Below are 19,280 nucleotides of genomic sequence, written 5' to 3' on the forward strand. Positions count from 1 at the left end.
AGCCTCTAAAGCACAGGTGTCAAACTCGTGGCCCTCCAGATGTTATGGACTACAGTTCCCATCATCCCCTGGCAGCACAGTTTGACACCTGTGCTCTAAAGGCACCTGGAAGCTACCTCTGCTAAGTCAGCCTCTGGCCACGATTGCCGCAAGTTCACTGGGATGCCTCCATTCACTCCAGCTTGGCCTGTCCTAGTGCCAGGAAACAAAACAGCTGTACCTGAGAGTATCTTCATCACTGCTGCTTCTTGTCCTGGCCGGAAAGAGCTGTAGCCCAGCTCAGACAGAGCGCGGAACACTTCAGGAGGGGTCTCTGTCCAAAACACAGACACGTCCAAGTCAGAGGAGGGGCCACGTAGCATCTTCAGGGAAGGGAGAGTTGGAAGCTTCTTTTGGCCCGCAGCGGGAGGCTTGAGCTGAGCTTTCCTTTCTCCTGGGTTGCAAATATTTAACCTGGCATGGCCAAAGGTGTGATCAAACAACGGTGCAGCCTTGGGCGAGCCATCCCTATGGCTCCAGTGCCACTCCAGTATGCTGCAGTTATACTCTGTCATGTATTTGCAGTGCATGTATTTGCAGCCTTTGCCTACTGATGCTCAAATGATCATCAGGTGGAAACCAAAGCTGGGGGAGGGGGGATTTCAACCATACTGGGGAGAAAAAAAATAAGTAAAACAAAGCCTTGTCTTCTTGCAGAAAGGAATGAGAATAGAGTTCCTGACCATTCCTGGAGCTACCCAGAAGTGACAAGGGTAGCTCTAATAATTGCCAGAAACTCTATGGTAATCTTACCACACAACTGCTAGAGCTAACCTTGTCACTTCTGGGTACCTCTTAGCATACTCCAGAACTTTATGGTCAGAACTTCCTGTAAGCGCTAAGAATCATCAAGAACTCTGTGGTTAGAACATCCAGTAAGTCGCCAATCTTATTTTTCTCTTGACTTTTTCTTCTGAGACACTTTCCCCACCCCAGAACCCTCCTGGCAACCCGAGGTCCACCACAAAACCTGTCTGGTTAGTTTGCTTTCAAAGGGAATGAGAGTTTGTTGGTTAACCACTGCACTGGGCTCCCAAAATGAAGATCTGCAACCTCCAAACTTCTGTGGGACAGCAGAGGAGTCCTCTGGAAACCTTACCTCTCACCTTCCCATCCTGCCCCGGTTCGTAGAGAGGATGCATTGGTGCGGGCGGGGAGGGAAGATCATACGCAGGCCTTGGCACATGAAGGTGACCCTCTTCCTCCTGCTTTGGAGCTCCTGGGCTGCTCGCACAACCGTCAGCTGAGGAGGGAAAAACGCCACTGAAGAGACAACACTTCCATTCTCTCCATCAGTCTGGATGATGAAGGTTTGGGTGACAAGGTGGGTCAACTCTCCAAAGGTTGGATCCGGCCGATCCGCTCCACTCAGGGCGGCACTTTCCGGGAGCAGGAGCAGCAGTGGCATAGGAGGTTAAGAGCTCGTGTATCTAATCTGGAGGAACCGGGTTCGATTCCCAGCTCTGCCGCCTGAGCTGTGGAGGCTTATCTGGGGAATTCAGATTAGCCTGGGCACTCCCACACACGCCAGCTGGGTGACCTTGGGCTAGTCACAGCTTCTCGGAGCTCTCTCAGCCCCCCCTACCTCACAGGGTGTTTGTTGTGAGGGGGGAAGGGCAAGGAGATCGTCAGCCCCTTTGAGTCTCCTGCAGGAGAGAAAGGGGGATATAAATCCAAACTCTTCTTCTTCTTCTTGAGCTGTGGAGGCTTATCTGGGGAACCGGATTAGCCTGTGCACTCCCACACACGCCAGCTGGGTGACCTTGGGCTAGTCACAGCTTCTCCGAGCTCTCTCAGCCCCACCCACCTCACGGGGTGTTTATTGTGAGGGGGGAAGGGCAAGGAGATCGTCAGCCCCTTTGAGTCTCCTGCAGGAGAGAAAGGGGGGATAGAAATCCAAACTCCTCCTCCTCCTCCTCTTCTTCTTCTTCTTCTTCCTCGAGCGCACAGAGCCTTTGGCATCCCTGCTCAAGTTACTGCACTTCCCATTCAAAGATTTTCCACCTGGAGGCATTCCCACCCGCCGCCCCCTTTGCCTCCTACCTGAGACCTTGCGGTAGGCTGTGTTGGTCATCTGAGCCACTTCTTCTAGAGTAAGCAGGGGGACCTCCTCTTCTGCCACGCAGCCATTTCCCTTCTGGGAGGGGTCCCCAACTGGAAGCTGTTCTGCCGCTGCAGTAAAAGAAAGGGGGGAAAGTCCTGTTATCTGCTACAAACGCGGTCAGGAACCTGTGTGCGCAGCCTCTGCTAGAAGAGCTGGGCCTCAAGGCAGAACAAGGCTCTGAGTAGTAGCAAGCCTTTATTGGCATAGACAACAGTACAACAATAATAAAAAAACGGATTAAAAAGCATATACAATACAGGAAATAAATGTTAGGTCGAAGGAAATCTACTGGCGTTTGGTCATTTCCAGGAGAAAGTCTGCCACTATCAAAAAGAGAGAAGGATCAGGATTGTCCAACAAGTAGTGTAATCTAATTAAATCGGGGAGATGGGGTAAATGTAAAGGAGTAAGAGTCACATACTTGGATCTGATTTCCTTGAACCTGAGACAGTGTAGTAATTGGTGGGCCAGAGATTCAACCGAGCCATCGTTACATGGGCACAATCTTTTAGCCTTTTCTTATTAAATCTTATTAAATCTGCCGACAAGGGTCTAAGTGAGCACACTGAAGGATGATACAGGACAGTGCAGTTCATCACCCAATCCAAAAGGCAGTGGGCAAAGGCTCCAAATAAATAATAATAATAATAATAATAATAATAATAATAATAATAATAATAATAATAATAATGATGATGAATTGAACTACAAAGACTCTGGCACAAACCAGTAAAGGTGGTCCCAGTGGTTCGGTACACTGGGTGATGCTAAAGATCCTGAGCGGCGCTACAAAACAATTGGCTAACAAAGATCACCATATGTCAGCTGCAAAGGCCCGCCCTACTCGGCTCTGCATTATTGATGCGATACATCACACAGTCCTAGATGCTTGGGAAGTGTCCGACGTGTGATGTAATACAAAATCCAGCATATTGATCTTGCTTGCTGTGTGTAACTGTTTTGTATAATAAATAATAATAATAATAATAATAATAATAATAATAATGATGATGATGATAATGATGATAATAATAATAAGAAGAAGAAGTTTGAATTTATACCCCCCTTTTCTTTCCTGCAGGAGACTCAAAGGGGCTGACAATCTCCTTGCCCTTCCCCCCTCACAACAAACACCCTGTGAGGTAGGTGGGGCTGAGAGAGCTCCGAGAAGCTGTGACTAGCCCAAGGTCACCCAGCTGGCGTGTGTGGGAGTGCCCAGGCTAATCTGAATTCCCCAGAGAAGCCTCCACAGCTCAGGTGGCAGAGCAGGGAATCAAACCCGGTTCCTCCAGATTAGATACAGGAGCTCTTAACCTCCTACGCCACTGCTGCTCTTATAAGAAGGAGGAGGGTTTGGATTTCTACCCCCCACCCTTTCTCTCCTGTAAGGAGACTCAAGGCGGCTGACAAACTCCTTTTCCCTTCCTTTCCCCACAACGCACACGCTGTGAGGTAGGTGAGGCTGCGAGAGTTCAAATAACTATGAGTAGCCCAAGGTCACCCAGCAGGAATGTAGGAGTGTGGAGGACACACCTGATTCACCAGATAAGCCTCTGCCACTCAGGTGAAGGAGTGGGGAATCAAACCCGGTTCTCCAGATTAGAATCCACCTGCTCTTAACCACTACACCACACTGGCTGTGATCACTGAAAGACCACCCAGAAGGGGATGCTCTTTCACATTTAAGACAGCAGAACGCCTTCCTTCTGCTTGGAGAAACACTTTGCCAGGGGTTCTGCTTAGCCTGTTTAGAGATTTCACAATCACCTCCACCTCGCTCTGACCAGGACTGGACTTTGGATTTTCTCCCTGGCAGCCTCCCTCTCTTCATTGGCTCCCCCCAAACCCAAGGACGGCATCACCACCCATCCCGCTGAACAAACTCAAGGCCTAGGCCCCGCCTCTTGACCTTTTCTCCCCAGGCTCAGTTCGCTGCAAAGTCACGTTGCTTCTCTTCGACAAGAGTGCAAATACGGGGCCCTTCTCCTCCACTCCCTTGGCGGAAACTTCAGTTCACCGTCTGACCACGTCTTGCCTTGGCTTCCGGATCTTCTCGACTTGGTTCTCCACTCTAACCAGCACGTGACCTGCCTTTGCGTTTGGCCACAGCAGTCAGGTTGCTCACCTCTGCCCTTGCACTGGGATGCCCAGTGACCAAGCCCTCCACATCTGAAGCAAGCATCAGAGCTCCGGTCCACGTGCCGGCCTCCTCCTCCTCCTCCTCCTCCAAACTGCTCTCCCTTCTTTTGCCACTTCTGTTTCCATACCTGCAAAGATATCAAGAGGTAGGCTAAGTCCACAGACACCCTTCGTCCTCACTGCAGTGATCAGGGGGCAGGAGAAACAGCACCATACCCGGTGGTGGAATCGAAAAATTTTAGTAATAGGTTCCCATAGTGGTGGGATTCAAACTGTGGCGTAGCGCCAATGGGGCTGGGTGGGGCACGACGGGGGCATGGCCGGGCATTCCAGGGGCGGGGCATTCCTGGGCAGGGCTGTGGCAAGGACGCAGCCGCTGCGCCGGTCCTTGGGCGGGAAACGAATGCACACAGGCGCAGGCTGCCACACATACCGGTTCACCTCCTGCTAGATTGCTTCAAGTTTTGCGCGCTGCTGCTGAGAGGAGGGGTGTAACTAAGGCAAAAACCACGTGGCAAAATCACCAATTAGTAACCCCCTCTCGGCACACACAAATAATTAGTAACCTACACTCGGGAACCTGTGAGAACCTGCTGGATCCCACCTCTGACCATACCCCCTCCTCCTCAGCCCCACACAGGATCAAGCCCAGCAGGCTTCAAGCCCAATGGGGCAACCAGTGTACCTTACAAAGAAGGAGGAGAAGAGGAGTTTTGGATTTATATCTCCCTGCTTTCTCTTCTGTAAAGCGACTGAAAGGGGCTTACAAGCTCCTTTCCCTTCCTTTCTCTACAACAGACACCTTGTGAGGTAGGTGGGGCTGAGTCAAGAGAAAAGTGTGCCCATGGTGGCGAACCTTTGGCACTCCAGATGTTATGGACTACAATTCCCATCAGCCCCTGCCAGCATGGCCAATTGGCCATGCTGGCAGGGGCTGATGGGCACCCCCCCCCCCCCCCACCCCTCCACCCCCCCCCTCCCGCCCCCCCCTCACCCCGCTCCCCTCCCCCTCCCCCCCCCCCCCCTTCCCCCCCCCCTCCGCACCCGCCTCCCCCCCCTCCGCCCCCCCCCCCCACCCCCCCCCCCCCCCACCCCCCCCCCCCCCCACCCCCCCCCCCCCCCTCCCCCCCCCCCCCCCACCCCCCCCCCCCCCCACCCCCCCCCCCCCCCACCCCCCCCCCCCCCCACCCCCCCCCCCCCCCACCCCCCCCCCCCCCCACCCCCCCCCCCCCCCACCCCCCCCCCCCCCCACCCCCCCCCCCCCCCACCCCCCCCCCCCCCCACCCCCCCCCCCCCCCACCCCCCCCCCCCCCCACCCCCCCCCCCCCCCACCCCCCCCCCCCCCCACCCCCCCCCCCCCCCACCCCCCCCCCCCCCCACCCCCCCCCCCCCCCACCCCCCCCCCCCCCCACCCCCCCCCCCCCCCACCCCCCCCCCCCCCCACCCCCCCCCCCCCCCACCCCCCCCCCCCCCCACCCCCCCCCCCCCCCACCCCCCCCCCCCCCCACCCCCCCCCCCCCCCACCCCCCCCCCCCCCCACCCCCCCCCCCCCCCACCCCCCCCCCCCCCCACCCCCCCCCCCCCCCACCCCCCCCCCCCCCCACCCCCCCCCCCCCCCACCCCCCCCCCCCCCCACCCCCCCCCCCCCCCACCCCCCCCCCCCCCCACCCCCCCCCCCCCCCACCCCCCCCCCCCCCCACCCCCCCCCCCCCCCACCCCCCCCCCCCCCCACCCCCCCCCCCCCCCACCCCCCCCCCCCCCCACCCCCCCCCCCCCCCACCCCCCCCCCCCCCCACCCCCCCCCCCCCCCACCCCCCCCCCCCCCCACCCCCCCCCCCCCCCACCCCCCCCCCCCCCCACCCCCCCCCCCCCCCACCCCCCCCCCCCCCCACCCCCCCCCCCCCCCACCCCCCCCCCCCCCCACCCCCCCCCCCCCCCACCCCCCCCCCCCCCCACCCCCCCCCCCCCCCACCCCCCCCCCCCCCCACCCCCCCCCCCCCCCACCCCCCCCCCCCCCCACCCCCCCCCCCCCCCACCCCCCCCCCCCCCCACCCCCCCCCCCCCCCACCCCCCCCCCCCCCCACCCCCCCCCCCCCCCACCCCCCCCCCCCCCCACCCCCCCCCCCCCCCACCCCCCCCCCCCCCCACCCCCCCCCCCCCCCACCCCCCCCCCCCCCCACCCCCCCCCCCCCCCACCCCCCCCCCCCCCCACCCCCCCCCCCCCCCACCCCCCCCCCCCCCCACCCCCCCCCCCCCCCACCCCCCCCCCCCCCCACCCCCCCCCCCCCCCACCCCCCCCCCCCCCCACCCCCCCCCCCCCCCACCCCCCCCCCCCCCCACCCCCCCCCCCCCCCACCCCCCCCCCCCCCCACCCCCCCCCCCCCCCACCCCCCCCCCCCCCCACCCCCCCCCCCCCCCACCCCCCCCCCCCCCCACCCCCCCCCCCCCCCACCCCCCCCCCCCCCCACCCCCCCCCCCCCCCACCCCCCCCCCCCCCCACCCCCCCCCCCCCCCACCCCCCCCCCCCCCCACCCCCCCCCCCCCCCACCCCCCCCCCCCCCCACCCCCCCCCCCCCCCACCCCCCCCCCCCCCCACCCCCCCCCCCCCCCACCCCCCCCCCCCCCCACCCCCCCCCCCCCCCACCCCCCCCCCCCCCCACCCCCCCCCCCCCCCACCCCCCCCCCCCCCCACCCCCCCCCCCCCCCACCCCCCCCCCCCCCCACCCCCCCCCCCCCCCACCCCCCCCCCCCCCCACCCCCCCCCCCCCCCACCCCCCCCCCCCCCCACCCCCCCCCCCCCCCACCCCCCCCCCCCCCCACCCCCCCCCCCCCCCACCCCCCCCCCCCCCCACCCCCCCCCCCCCCCACCCCCCCCCCCCCCCACCCCCCCCCCCCCCCACCCCCCCCCCCCCCCACCCCCCCCCCCCCCCACCCCCCCCCCCCCCCACCCCCCCCCCCCCCCACCCCCCCCCCCCCCCACCCCCCCCCCCCCCCACCCCCCCCCCCCCCCACCCCCCCCCCCCCCCACCCCCCCCCCCCCCCACCCCCCCCCCCCCCCACCCCCCCCCCCCCCCACCCCCCCCCCCCCCCACCCCCCCCCCCCCCCACCCCCCCCCCCCCCCACCCCCCCCCCCCCCCACCCCCCCCCCCCCCCACCCCCCCCCCCCCCCACCCCCCCCCCCCCCCACCCCCCCCCCCCCCCACCCCCCCCCCCCCCCACCCCCCCCCCCCCCCACCCCCCCCCCCCCCCACCCCCCCCCCCCCCCACCCCCCCCCCCCCCCACCCCCCCCCCCCCCCACCCCCCCCCCCCCCCACCCCCCCCCCCCCCCACCCCCCCCCCCCCCCACCCCCCCCCCCCCCCACCCCCCCCCCCCCCCACCCCCCCCCCCCCCCACCCCCCCCCCCCCCCACCCCCCCCCCCCCCCACCCCCCCCCCCCCCCACCCCCCCCCCCCCCCACCCCCCCCCCCCCCCACCCCCCCCCCCCCCCACCCCCCCCCCCCCCCACCCCCCCCCCCCCCCACCCCCCCCCCCCCCCACCCCCCCCCCCCCCCACCCCCCCCCCCCCCCACCCCCCCCCCCCCCCACCCCCCCCCCCCCCCACCCCCCCCCCCCCCCACCCCCCCCCCCCCCCACCCCCCCCCCCCCCCACCCCCCCCCCCCCCCACCCCCCCCCCCCCCCACCCCCCCCCCCCCCCACCCCCCCCCCCCCCCACCCCCCCCCCCCCCCACCCCCCCCCCCCCCCACCCCCCCCCCCCCCCACCCCCCCCCCCCCCCACCCCCCCCCCCCCCCACCCCCCCCCCCCCCCACCCCCCCCCCCCCCCACCCCCCCCCCCCCCCACCCCCCCCCCCCCCCACCCCCCCCCCCCCCCACCCCCCCCCCCCCCCACCCCCCCCCCCCCCCACCCCCCCCCCCCCCCACCCCCCCCCCCCCCCACCCCCCCCCCCCCCCACCCCCCCCCCCCCCCACCCCCCCCCCCCCCCACCCCCCCCCCCCCCCACCCCCCCCCCCCCCCACCCCCCCCCCCCCCCACCCCCCCCCCCCCCCACCCCCCCCCCCCCCCACCCCCCCCCCCCCCCACCCCCCCCCCCCCCCACCCCCCCCCCCCCCCACCCCCCCCCCCCCCCACCCCCCCCCCCCCCCACCCCCCCCCCCCCCCACCCCCCCCCCCCCCCACCCCCCCCCCCCCCCACCCCCCCCCCCCCCCACCCCCCCCCCCCCCCACCCCCCCCCCCCCCCACCCCCCCCCCCCCCCACCCCCCCCCCCCCCCACCCCCCCCCCCCCCCACCCCCCCCCCCCCCCACCCCCCCCCCCCCCCACCCCCCCCCCCCCCCACCCCCCCCCCCCCCCACCCCCCCCCCCCCCCACCCCCCCCCCCCCCCACCCCCCCCCCCCCCCACCCCCCCCCCCCCCCACCCCCCCCCCCCCCCACCCCCCCCCCCCCCCACCCCCCCCCCCCCCCACCCCCCCCCCCCCCCACCCCCCCCCCCCCCCACCCCCCCCCCCCCCCACCCCCCCCCCCCCCCACCCCCCCCCCCCCCCACCCCCCCCCCCCCCCACCCCCCCCCCCCCCCACCCCCCCCCCCCCCCACCCCCCCCCCCCCCCACCCCCCCCCCCCCCCACCCCCCCCCCCCCCCACCCCCCCCCCCCCCCACCCCCCCCCCCCCCCACCCCCCCCCCCCCCCACCCCCCCCCCCCCCCACCCCCCCCCCCCCCCACCCCCCCCCCCCCCCACCCCCCCCCCCCCCCACCCCCCCCCCCCCCCACCCCCCCCCCCCCCCACCCCCCCCCCCCCCCACCCCCCCCCCCCCCCACCCCCCCCCCCCCCCACCCCCCCCCCCCCCCACCCCCCCCCCCCCCCACCCCCCCCCCCCCCCACCCCCCCCCCCCCCCACCCCCCCCCCCCCCCACCCCCCCCCCCCCCCACCCCCCCCCCCCCCCACCCCCCCCCCCCCCCACCCCCCCCCCCCCCCACCCCCCCCCCCCCCCACCCCCCCCCCCCCCCACCCCCCCCCCCCCCCACCCCCCCCCCCCCCCACCCCCCCCCCCCCCCACCCCCCCCCCCCCCCACCCCCCCCCCCCCCCACCCCCCCCCCCCCCCACCCCCCCCCCCCCCCACCCCCCCCCCCCCCCACCCCCCCCCCCCCCCACCCCCCCCCCCCCCCACCCCCCCCCCCCCCCACCCCCCCCCCCCCCCACCCCCCCCCCCCCCCACCCCCCCCCCCCCCCACCCCCCCCCCCCCCCACCCCCCCCCCCCCCCACCCCCCCCCCCCCCCACCCCCCCCCCCCCCCACCCCCCCCCCCCCCCACCCCCCCCCCCCCCCACCCCCCCCCCCCCCCACCCCCCCCCCCCCCCACCCCCCCCCCCCCCCACCCCCCCCCCCCCCCACCCCCCCCCCCCCCCACCCCCCCCCCCCCCCACCCCCCCCCCCCCCCACCCCCCCCCCCCCCCACCCCCCCCCCCCCCCACCCCCCCCCCCCCCCACCCCCCCCCCCCCCCACCCCCCCCCCCCCCCACCCCCCCCCCCCCCCACCCCCCCCCCCCCCCACCCCCCCCCCCCCCCACCCCCCCCCCCCCCCACCCCCCCCCCCCCCCACCCCCCCCCCCCCCCACCCCCCCCCCCCCCCACCCCCCCCCCCCCCCACCCCCCCCCCCCCCCACCCCCCCCCCCCCCCACCCCCCCCCCCCCCCACCCCCCCCCCCCCCCACCCCCCCCCCCCCCCACCCCCCCCCCCCCCCACCCCCCCCCCCCCCCACCCCCCCCCCCCCCCACCCCCCCCCCCCCCCACCCCCCCCCCCCCCCACCCCCCCCCCCCCCCACCCCCCCCCCCCCCCACCCCCCCCCCCCCCCACCCCCCCCCCCCCCCACCCCCCCCCCCCCCCACCCCCCCCCCCCCCCACCCCCCCCCCCCCCCACCCCCCCCCCCCCCCACCCCCCCCCCCCCCCACCCCCCCCCCCCCCCACCCCCCCCCCCCCCCACCCCCCCCCCCCCCCACCCCCCCCCCCCCCCACCCCCCCCCCCCCCCACCCCCCCCCCCCCCCACCCCCCCCCCCCCCCACCCCCCCCCCCCCCCACCCCCCCCCCCCCCCACCCCCCCCCCCCCCCACCCCCCCCCCCCCCCACCCCCCCCCCCCCCCACCCCCCCCCCCCCCCACCCCCCCCCCCCCCCACCCCCCCCCCCCCCCACCCCCCCCCCCCCCCACCCCCCCCCCCCCCCACCCCCCCCCCCCCCCACCCCCCCCCCCCCCCACCCCCCCCCCCCCCCACCCCCCCCCCCCCCCACCCCCCCCCCCCCCCACCCCCCCCCCCCCCCACCCCCCCCCCCCCCCACCCCCCCCCCCCCCCACCCCCCCCCCCCCCCACCCCCCCCCCCCCCCACCCCCCCCCCCCCCCACCCCCCCCCCCCCCCACCCCCCCCCCCCCCCACCCCCCCCCCCCCCCACCCCCCCCCCCCCCCACCCCCCCCCCCCCCCACCCCCCCCCCCCCCCACCCCCCCCCCCCCCCACCCCCCCCCCCCCCCACCCCCCCCCCCCCCCACCCCCCCCCCCCCCCACCCCCCCCCCCCCCCACCCCCCCCCCCCCCCACCCCCCCCCCCCCCCACCCCCCCCCCCCCCCACCCCCCCCCCCCCCCACCCCCCCCCCCCCCCACCCCCCCCCCCCCCCACCCCCCCCCCCCCCCACCCCCCCCCCCCCCCACCCCCCCCCCCCCCCACCCCCCCCCCCCCCCACCCCCCCCCCCCCCCACCCCCCCCCCCCCCCACCCCCCCCCCCCCCCACCCCCCCCCCCCCCCACCCCCCCCCCCCCCCACCCCCCCCCCCCCCCACCCCCCCCCCCCCCCACCCCCCCCCCCCCCCACCCCCCCCCCCCCCCACCCCCCCCCCCCCCCACCCCCCCCCCCCCCCACCCCCCCCCCCCCCCACCCCCCCCCCCCCCCACCCCCCCCCCCCCCCACCCCCCCCCCCCCCCACCCCCCCCCCCCCCCACCCCCCCCCCCCCCCACCCCCCCCCCCCCCCACCCCCCCCCCCCCCCACCCCCCCCCCCCCCCACCCCCCCCCCCCCCCACCCCCCCCCCCCCCCACCCCCCCCCCCCCCCACCCCCCCCCCCCCCCACCCCCCCCCCCCCCCACCCCCCCCCCCCCCCACCCCCCCCCCCCCCCACCCCCCCCCCCCCCCACCCCCCCCCCCCCCCACCCCCCCCCCCCCCCACCCCCCCCCCCCCCCACCCCCCCCCCCCCCCACCCCCCCCCCCCCCCACCCCCCCCCCCCCCCACCCCCCCCCCCCCCCACCCCCCCCCCCCCCCACCCCCCCCCCCCCCCACCCCCCCCCCCCCCCACCCCCCCCCCCCCCCACCCCCCCCCCCCCCCACCCCCCCCCCCCCCCACCCCCCCCCCCCCCCACCCCCCCCCCCCCCCACCCCCCCCCCCCCCCACCCCCCCCCCCCCCCACCCCCCCCCCCCCCCACCCCCCCCCCCCCCCACCCCCCCCCCCCCCCACCCCCCCCCCCCCCCACCCCCCCCCCCCCCCACCCCCCCCCCCCCCCACCCCCCCCCCCCCCCACCCCCCCCCCCCCCCACCCCCCCCCCCCCCCACCCCCCCCCCCCCCCACCCCCCCCCCCCCCCACCCCCCCCCCCCCCCACCCCCCCCCCCCCCCACCCCCCCCCCCCCCCACCCCCCCCCCCCCCCACCCCCCCCCCCCCCCACCCCCCCCCCCCCCCACCCCCCCCCCCCCCCACCCCCCCCCCCCCCCACCCCCCCCCCCCCCCACCCCCCCCCCCCCCCACCCCCCCCCCCCCCCACCCCCCCCCCCCCCCACCCCCCCCCCCCCCCACCCCCCCCCCCCCCCACCCCCCCCCCCCCCCACCCCCCCCCCCCCCCACCCCCCCCCCCCCCCACCCCCCCCCCCCCCCACCCCCCCCCCCCCCCACCCCCCCCCCCCCCCACCCCCCCCCCCCCCCACCCCCCCCCCCCCCCACCCCCCCCCCCCCCCACCCCCCCCCCCCCCCACCCCCCCCCCCCCCCACCCCCCCCCCCCCCCACCCCCCCCCCCCCCCACCCCCCCCCCCCCCCACCCCCCCCCCCCCCCACCCCCCCCCCCCCCCACCCCCCCCCCCCCCCACCCCCCCCCCCCCCCACCCCCCCCCCCCCCCACCCCCCCCCCCCCCCACCCCCCCCCCCCCCCACCCCCCCCCCCCCCCACCCCCCCCCCCCCCCACCCCCCCCCCCCCCCACCCCCCCCCCCCCCCACCCCCCCCCCCCCCCACCCCCCCCCCCCCCCACCCCCCCCCCCCCCCACCCCCCCCCCCCCCCACCCCCCCCCCCCCCCACCCCCCCCCCCCCCCACCCCCCCCCCCCCCCACCCCCCCCCCCCCCCACCCCCCCCCCCCCCCACCCCCCCCCCCCCCCACCCCCCCCCCCCCCCACCCCCCCCCCCCCCCACCCCCCCCCCCCCCCACCCCCCCCCCCCCCCACCCCCCCCCCCCCCCACCCCCCCCCCCCCCCACCCCCCCCCCCCCCCACCCCCCCCCCCCCCCACCCCCCCCCCCCCCCACCCCCCCCCCCCCCCACCCCCCCCCCCCCCCACCCCCCCCCCCCCCCACCCCCCCCCCCCCCCACCCCCCCCCCCCCCCACCCCCCCCCCCCCCCACCCCCCCCCCCCCCCACCCCCCCCCCCCCCCACCCCCCCCCCCCCCCACCCCCCCCCCCCCCCACCCCCCCCCCCCCCCACCCCCCCCCCCCCCCACCCCCCCCCCCCCCCACCCCCCCCCCCCCCCACCCCCCCCCCCCCCCACCCCCCCCCCCCCCCACCCCCCCCCCCCCCCACCCCCCCCCCCCCCCACCCCCCCCCCCCCCCACCCCCCCCCCCCCCCACCCCCCCCCCCCCCCACCCCCCCCCCCCCCCACCCCCCCCCCCCCCCACCCCCCCCCCCCCCCACCCCCCCCCCCCCCCACCCCCCCCCCCCCCCACCCCCCCCCCCCCCCACCCCCCCCCCCCCCCACCCCCCCCCCCCCCCACCCCCCCCCCCCCCCACCCCCCCCCCCCCCCACCCCCCCCCCCCCCCACCCCCCCCCCCCCCCACCCCCCCCCCCCCCCACCCCCCCCCCCCCCCACCCCCCCCCCCCCCCACCCCCCCCCCCCCCCACCCCCCCCCCCCCCCACCCCCCCCCCCCCCCACCCCCCCCCCCCCCCACCCCCCCCCCCCCCCACCCCCCCCCCCCCCCACCCCCCCCCCCCCCCACCCCCCCCCCCCCCCACCCCCCCCCCCCCCCACCCCCCCCCCCCCCCACCCCCCCCCCCCCCCACCCCCCCCCCCCCCCACCCCCCCCCCCCCCCACCCCCCCCCCCCCCCACCCCCCCCCCCCCCCACCCCCCCCCCCCCCCACCCCCCCCCCCCCCCACCCCCCCCCCCCCCCACCCCCCCCCCCCCCCACCCCCCCCCCCCCCCACCCCCCCCCCCCCCCACCCCCCCCCCCCCCCACCCCCCCCCCCCCCCACCCCCCCCCCCCCCCACCCCCCCCCCCCCCCACCCCCCCCCCCCCCCACCCCCCCCCCCCCCCACCCCCCCCCCCCCCCACCCCCCCCCCCCCCCACCCCCCCCCCCCCCCACCCCCCCCCCCCCCCACCCCCCCCCCCCCCCACCCCCCCCCCCCCCCACCCCCCCCCCCCCCCACCCCCCCCCCCCCCCACCCCCCCCCCCCCCCACCCCCCCCCCCCCCCACCCCCCCCCCCCCCCACCCCCCCCCCCCCCCACCCCCCCCCCCCCCCACCCCCCCCCCCCCCCACCCCCCCCCCCCCCCACCCCCCCCCCCCCCCACCCCCCCCCCCCCCCACCCCCCCCCCCCCCCACCCCCCCCCCCCCCCACCCCCCCCCCCCCCCACCCCCCCCCCCCCCCACCCCCCCCCCCCCCCACCCCCCCCCCCCCCCACCCCCCCCCCCCCCCACCCCCCCCCCCCCCCACCCCCCCCCCCCCCCACCCCCCCCCCCCCCCACCCCCCCCCCCCCCCACCCCCCCCCCCCCCCACCCCCCCCCCCCCCCACCCCCCCCCCCCCCCACCCCCCCCCCCCCCCACCCCCCCCCCCCCCCACCCCCCCCCCCCCCCACCCCCCCCCCCCCCCACCCCCCCCCCCCCCCACCCCCCCCCCCCCCCACCCCCCCCCCCCCCCACCCCCCCCCCCCCCCACCCCCCCCCCCCCCCACCCCCCCCCCCCCCCACCCCCCCCCCCCCCCACCCCCCCCCCCCCCCACCCCCCCCCCCCCCCACCCCCCCCCCCCCCCACCCCCCCCCCCCCCCACCCCCCCCCCCCCCCACCCCCCCCCCCCCCCACCCCCCCCCCCCCCCACCCCCCCCCCCCCCCACCCCCCCCCCCCCCCACCCCCCCCCCCCCCCACCCCCCCCCCCCCCCACCCCCCCCCCCCCCCACCCCCCCCCCCCCCCACCCCCCCCCCCCCCCACCCCCCCCCCCCCCCACCCCCCCCCCCCCCCACCCCCCCCCCCCCCCACCCCCCCCCCCCCCCACCCCCCCCCCCCCCCACCCCCCCCCCCCCCCACCCCCCCCCCCCCCCACCCCCCCCCCCCCCCACCCCCCCCCCCCCCCACCCCCCCCCCCCCCCACCCCCCCCCCCCCCCACCCCCCCCCCCCCCCACCCCCCCCCCCCCCCACCCCCCCCCCCCCCCACCCCCCCCCCCCCCCACCCCCCCCCCCCCCCACCCCCCCCCCCCCCCACCCCCCCCCCCCCCCACCCCCCCCCCCCCCCACCCCCCCCCCCCCCCACCCCCCCCCCCCCCCACCCCCCCCCCCCCCCACCCCCCCCCCCCCCCACCCCCCCCCCCCCCCACCCCCCCCCCCCCCCACCCCCCCCCCCCCCCACCCCCCCCCCCCCCCACCCCCCCCCCCCCCCACCCCCCCCCCCCCCCACCCCCCCCCCCCCCAGGCTCTCCAGATGTTAATGGACTACAATTCCCATCAGCCCCTGCCAGCATGGCCAATTGTAGTCCATGAACATCTGGAGAGCCGCAGGTTGCAGACCCCTGCACTAGTGGATATAAACTACAGCAAAAGTGGTTTCGACTAAATTTGAGGAAGAACTTCTTTACGGAGAGTTGTGTTCAACACTGCAACATTCTTCCTCATTAGACGGTGGATTCTTTGTCATTGGAGGTTTTTAAGTATTGATTGGCTATCTGCTAGACAGGGATATTATTATAGCTGTAGTTACAGAATTGCTTGGGGGTTAGATTAGATGACCTTGGCAGTAAGTAAGTAAAATAAATAAATCCAGGTCCAAATCCCCACTCAGACAGGGTGTGATGCTCATCTACAGCCTAGCTGTTGTTCTAATCATCTCTGAAAACTGCTACAAAAATATGGCACAATAATTATTATTCCTTGCAAAAGAAAGGAAAAGGGGGTTAAATTAAAAAATCCCAAATCAAATGAATCCAGTGACAATCTTTCTCTGCATGATCAAGATGAACAGAGAACACGACACTCTCAAAACACAAACACCCCTTTGCTACCTGCTTGACTGCGGGGGGATCCCGAGATCTCTGCTGGCGGATCACTTCCAGTTCAGTGCCCTTGTCGTGCTTCAGCATTTTGTACTCTCTATACAGGTCTGTGCCACAAGAAAAGAAAAGCAGTTTTTGAGATCTTTGGGGAATCATCAGTCCAAACAAGCTCTAGAGTCCACCATATCCGACGTTTTCTCTCTCAAATGGTATTAATACCCAATTTTTCAGACAGATGTTAAACATTTACAAAAGATAATCAATTGGGGCTCAGTCAAAGAGCCTCTTTGTCTGAGGATAGTCTTAAGTTCAGCCCCCTAAAAAGGATTGGGTAGCAGGTGTTGGGAAAGACTTTTTCAGCCGGAAGCCCTGAAGAATTGCTGCCAATCAGAGTGGAAAATGCCTACCATGATGAATTAGACTCAGCATAAGGCAGCATCATGCGTTCAATGAAATCTAAATGAGCAATGCCAAATTATGCCAGTCATAGATGTGGGTGCAACATTGAGGTGCAAAAACTACCAGACCATGGCCTGGAAAACACATAACAACCAGCCAATTTATTCTGCTTGCAGGGCATTCAATGGTCAACAGTTATATGTTTTGAGACACAGGGAGCAATCCTGAACACGTTTGCTTAGACGTAAGTCCTATTTATTCAGCAGGGCTTACTCCTAGGAAAGTATTCTTAGGATTGCAGCCAAAGTTTACCACATCCTCCTGAACACAACACTGCCTGGTGGAATGCTCTACCTCCAGCTGTCTGGGCCCTGCGGGACCTTGGTGAGTTCCGCAGGGCCTGTAAGACGGAGCTATTCCACCAGGCTTTTGAAGGGGCTGGCCACAGTTCTACCGCCCCCCACTGAAACTGAGGCTGCCTGTTTTCCCATCTTGGGCCCTGCCTATTCCCTCCCTTTTCTTTTGGCCTTCAGATCGGGCGCCTGTTTTAAACAACTTCTGTTGTTTTAATCTATATTTATTGTTAGTAACTGCTGCTTAAGTTTTAATGGGTTTAAGTTTTATATTGTATTGATTTGCAGTCTCAGAGAACAGCCATATTGTAAGCCGTCTCGAGCCCTTCGGGGATGAGGCAGCCTATTAATTAATTAATTAATAAAAAACTGAAAGAGTGCACCACAAGCCAAATCAACCAATATCGCCCTCTTGGTTAAACCAATTCTGCCAACTCAACCGTACCCCTTCACCCTGGCCGTACAAAGAAAATCAGAGTAGAGAAACACTTGCCTTTAATCTCGTCAGGAGCACCTTCAACGTCTGCCTAGAAAAAATATATACGCACTCATTAGACACGGCTCTGGAAATTTCTCTGACTGCTATTGGGCTCAGACCAATATGTCTCACGTACCTTGCTGGGTCTCCTCTGGCGTTCTTGAAGAAACGAAGCCTCCCATTTTTTCAGCAGCAATTTGACCTCACTGCATCTATCCATCGTTTCTTCAGAGAGGCTTCCGAAAACTGAAACTGAAGACAAAAGATCTCCTAGATCTTAAAAAGTTTTGCTAGATAATATCAAGTAGAAAAGTACACATGTATGGCTCCAGGACCATCACAAACCACAAAAAAACAGAATCTGGATCATGGCAGGGAACTCAGCATCTCATAAGCTGCAGCTTTCAAATGTTATAACATGTATTTATTTACACAGTTTCATCAGCATAGAGGTATAAACAATTGCTGGATTAATTTTTTTTAAAGGGAGTGCAACTCTCTTTGCAGTGGCGTAGGAGGTTAAGAGCTCGTGTATCTAATCTGGAGGAACCGGGTTTGATTCCCAGCTCTGCCGCCTGAGCTGTGGAGGCTTATCTGGGGAATTCAGATTAGCCTGTGCACTCCCACACACGCCAGCTGGGTGACCTTGGGCTAGTCACAGCTTCTCGGAGCTCTCTCAGCCCCACCCACCTCACAGGGTGTTTGTTGTGAGGGGGGAAGGGCAAGGAGATTGTAAGCCCCTTTGAGTCTCCTACAGGAGAGAAAGGGGGATATAAATCCAAACTCCTCCTCCTCCTCTTCTTCTTCTTCGGTCACAAATTAAGCTAATAAAGTGAGCATCCTGATCCATCATCTTAACACTGTCACCCCTTTCTAAATCCATGAAAGCCAATATACTTAGAAAGGTGTGATTTGGCTTAGTATGGCCCTGTAATTCTCAACATACAGCAGCCTAGACTTCTACCATCCCTTTTTAAGGCAGCATCCCCCCTCCCACTGCTGGCTTACCCTTGATCAATTCTAAATAAGAGATCTACAGGACTCAAAAGTGATGTTGGGATCTTTAGCAGGTCCTGCTAAAAGCACTGGGATACTGTTCCCATATGGCTTCGCTTTTCATGTATCATTTCAGCTGCTTGTGTTTTGTCGATGTGCGCACCCCTGTAGCCTGAGCAAAAAAGATCCCTGCCCCAAAGTTCTTACAGTCTAAACTTTAACTTTGTAAGGTAGGGCAGAGCAAAATCAGGAGAGGCATGATGGTTATTAGTTTATAATCAAAGCTAACAAATGGCCCTCCAGCTTCTCTTTAAAAACCTCCATCACAGTCCAAGGTAGGGCATTCCACTGTCGAACGGCCCTGACAGTCAAGAAGTTCTTCCTGATGGGGTGCTGTGTGGTTTCCAGGCTGTATGGCCGTGTTCTAGCAGCATTCTCTCCTGACGTTTCGCCTGCATCTGTGGTTGGCATCTTCAGAGGATCTGATAGTAGGAATGGAAAGCAAGTGGAGTATATATGCTGTGAGGTCAAAAGGTGAGGCCCTCTGAATAGAGTAGCCTGGTATGTGAGACACAAAGAAGTCTGTAGCCTGGGAGTAACAATGAAGATAGCAAGGTCAATAGGTGAATGCATCTGAATAGAAGTATCCTTGTCTTTGTTGCCTTTGATTGCTATTGTCTATAGTTGTCCTGTGTTTGTGTGGAGCTGTTCAGTCACTGTCTTGATTCTAGAGTTTTTCAACACTGGCAGCAAAATTCTGTTCATTTTCATGGTTTCTTCCTACCTGTTGAAGTTGTCCATGTGCTTGTGAATTTCAATGGCTTCTCTGTGTAGTCTGACGTAGTGGTTGTCAGAGTGGTCGAAACGTGCAGGCGAAACGTCAGGAGAGAATGCTGCTAGAACACGGCCATACAGCCCGGAAACCACACAGCACCCCAGTGATTCCGGCCGTGAAAGCCTTCGACAATACAGTTCTTCCTGATGTTTAGGAGGAATCTCTTTTCCTGCACCTTGAACCCGTGACTCCTAGTCCTGGTCTCTGGAGCTGCAGAAAACAAGCTTGCTCCCACACCAACATGACATCCCTTCCAATATCTAAACATGGCTACCATGTAACCCCTTAACCTTCTCTTATCTGAGCGCTATTAGATGCAGACTGAGAGTAGAGGGTCGAGCGACCGGACCCCTGGAGCATCATTTTTACACCCTCCCTGCCCACTGGAGAGGTCGTGGCTCAGTGGCACAGCA

General features: G+C 71.8%; 1 protein-coding gene across 1 annotated transcript in view; it reads right to left on the reverse strand.

The window, feature by feature from the left end:
• RECQL4 (RecQ like helicase 4) overlaps positions 1-19,280 on the reverse strand; it is a 52,277-nt gene that overhangs the window by 29,824 nt on the left and 3,173 nt on the right. The window contains exons 3-8 of the mRNA XM_048482690.1: positions 17,052-17,085; positions 15,805-15,913; positions 4,269-4,450; positions 2,083-2,211; positions 1,139-1,282; positions 221-313 (exon numbers count right to left, since the gene is read on the reverse strand). Coding sequence (XP_048338647.1) covers positions 221-313; positions 1,139-1,282; positions 2,083-2,211; positions 4,269-4,450; positions 15,805-15,913; positions 17,052-17,085 — 691 coding nt within the window. The remainder of the gene's footprint in view (positions 1-220; positions 314-1,138; positions 1,283-2,082; positions 2,212-4,268; positions 4,451-15,804; positions 15,914-17,051; positions 17,086-19,280) is intronic.

The sequence above is a fragment of the Sphaerodactylus townsendi genome, unplaced genomic scaffold, assembly GCF_021028975.2.
Source record: "Sphaerodactylus townsendi isolate TG3544 unplaced genomic scaffold, MPM_Stown_v2.3 scaffold_19, whole genome shotgun sequence".
NCBI lineage: Eukaryota > Metazoa > Chordata > Lepidosauria > Squamata > Sphaerodactylidae > Sphaerodactylus > Sphaerodactylus townsendi.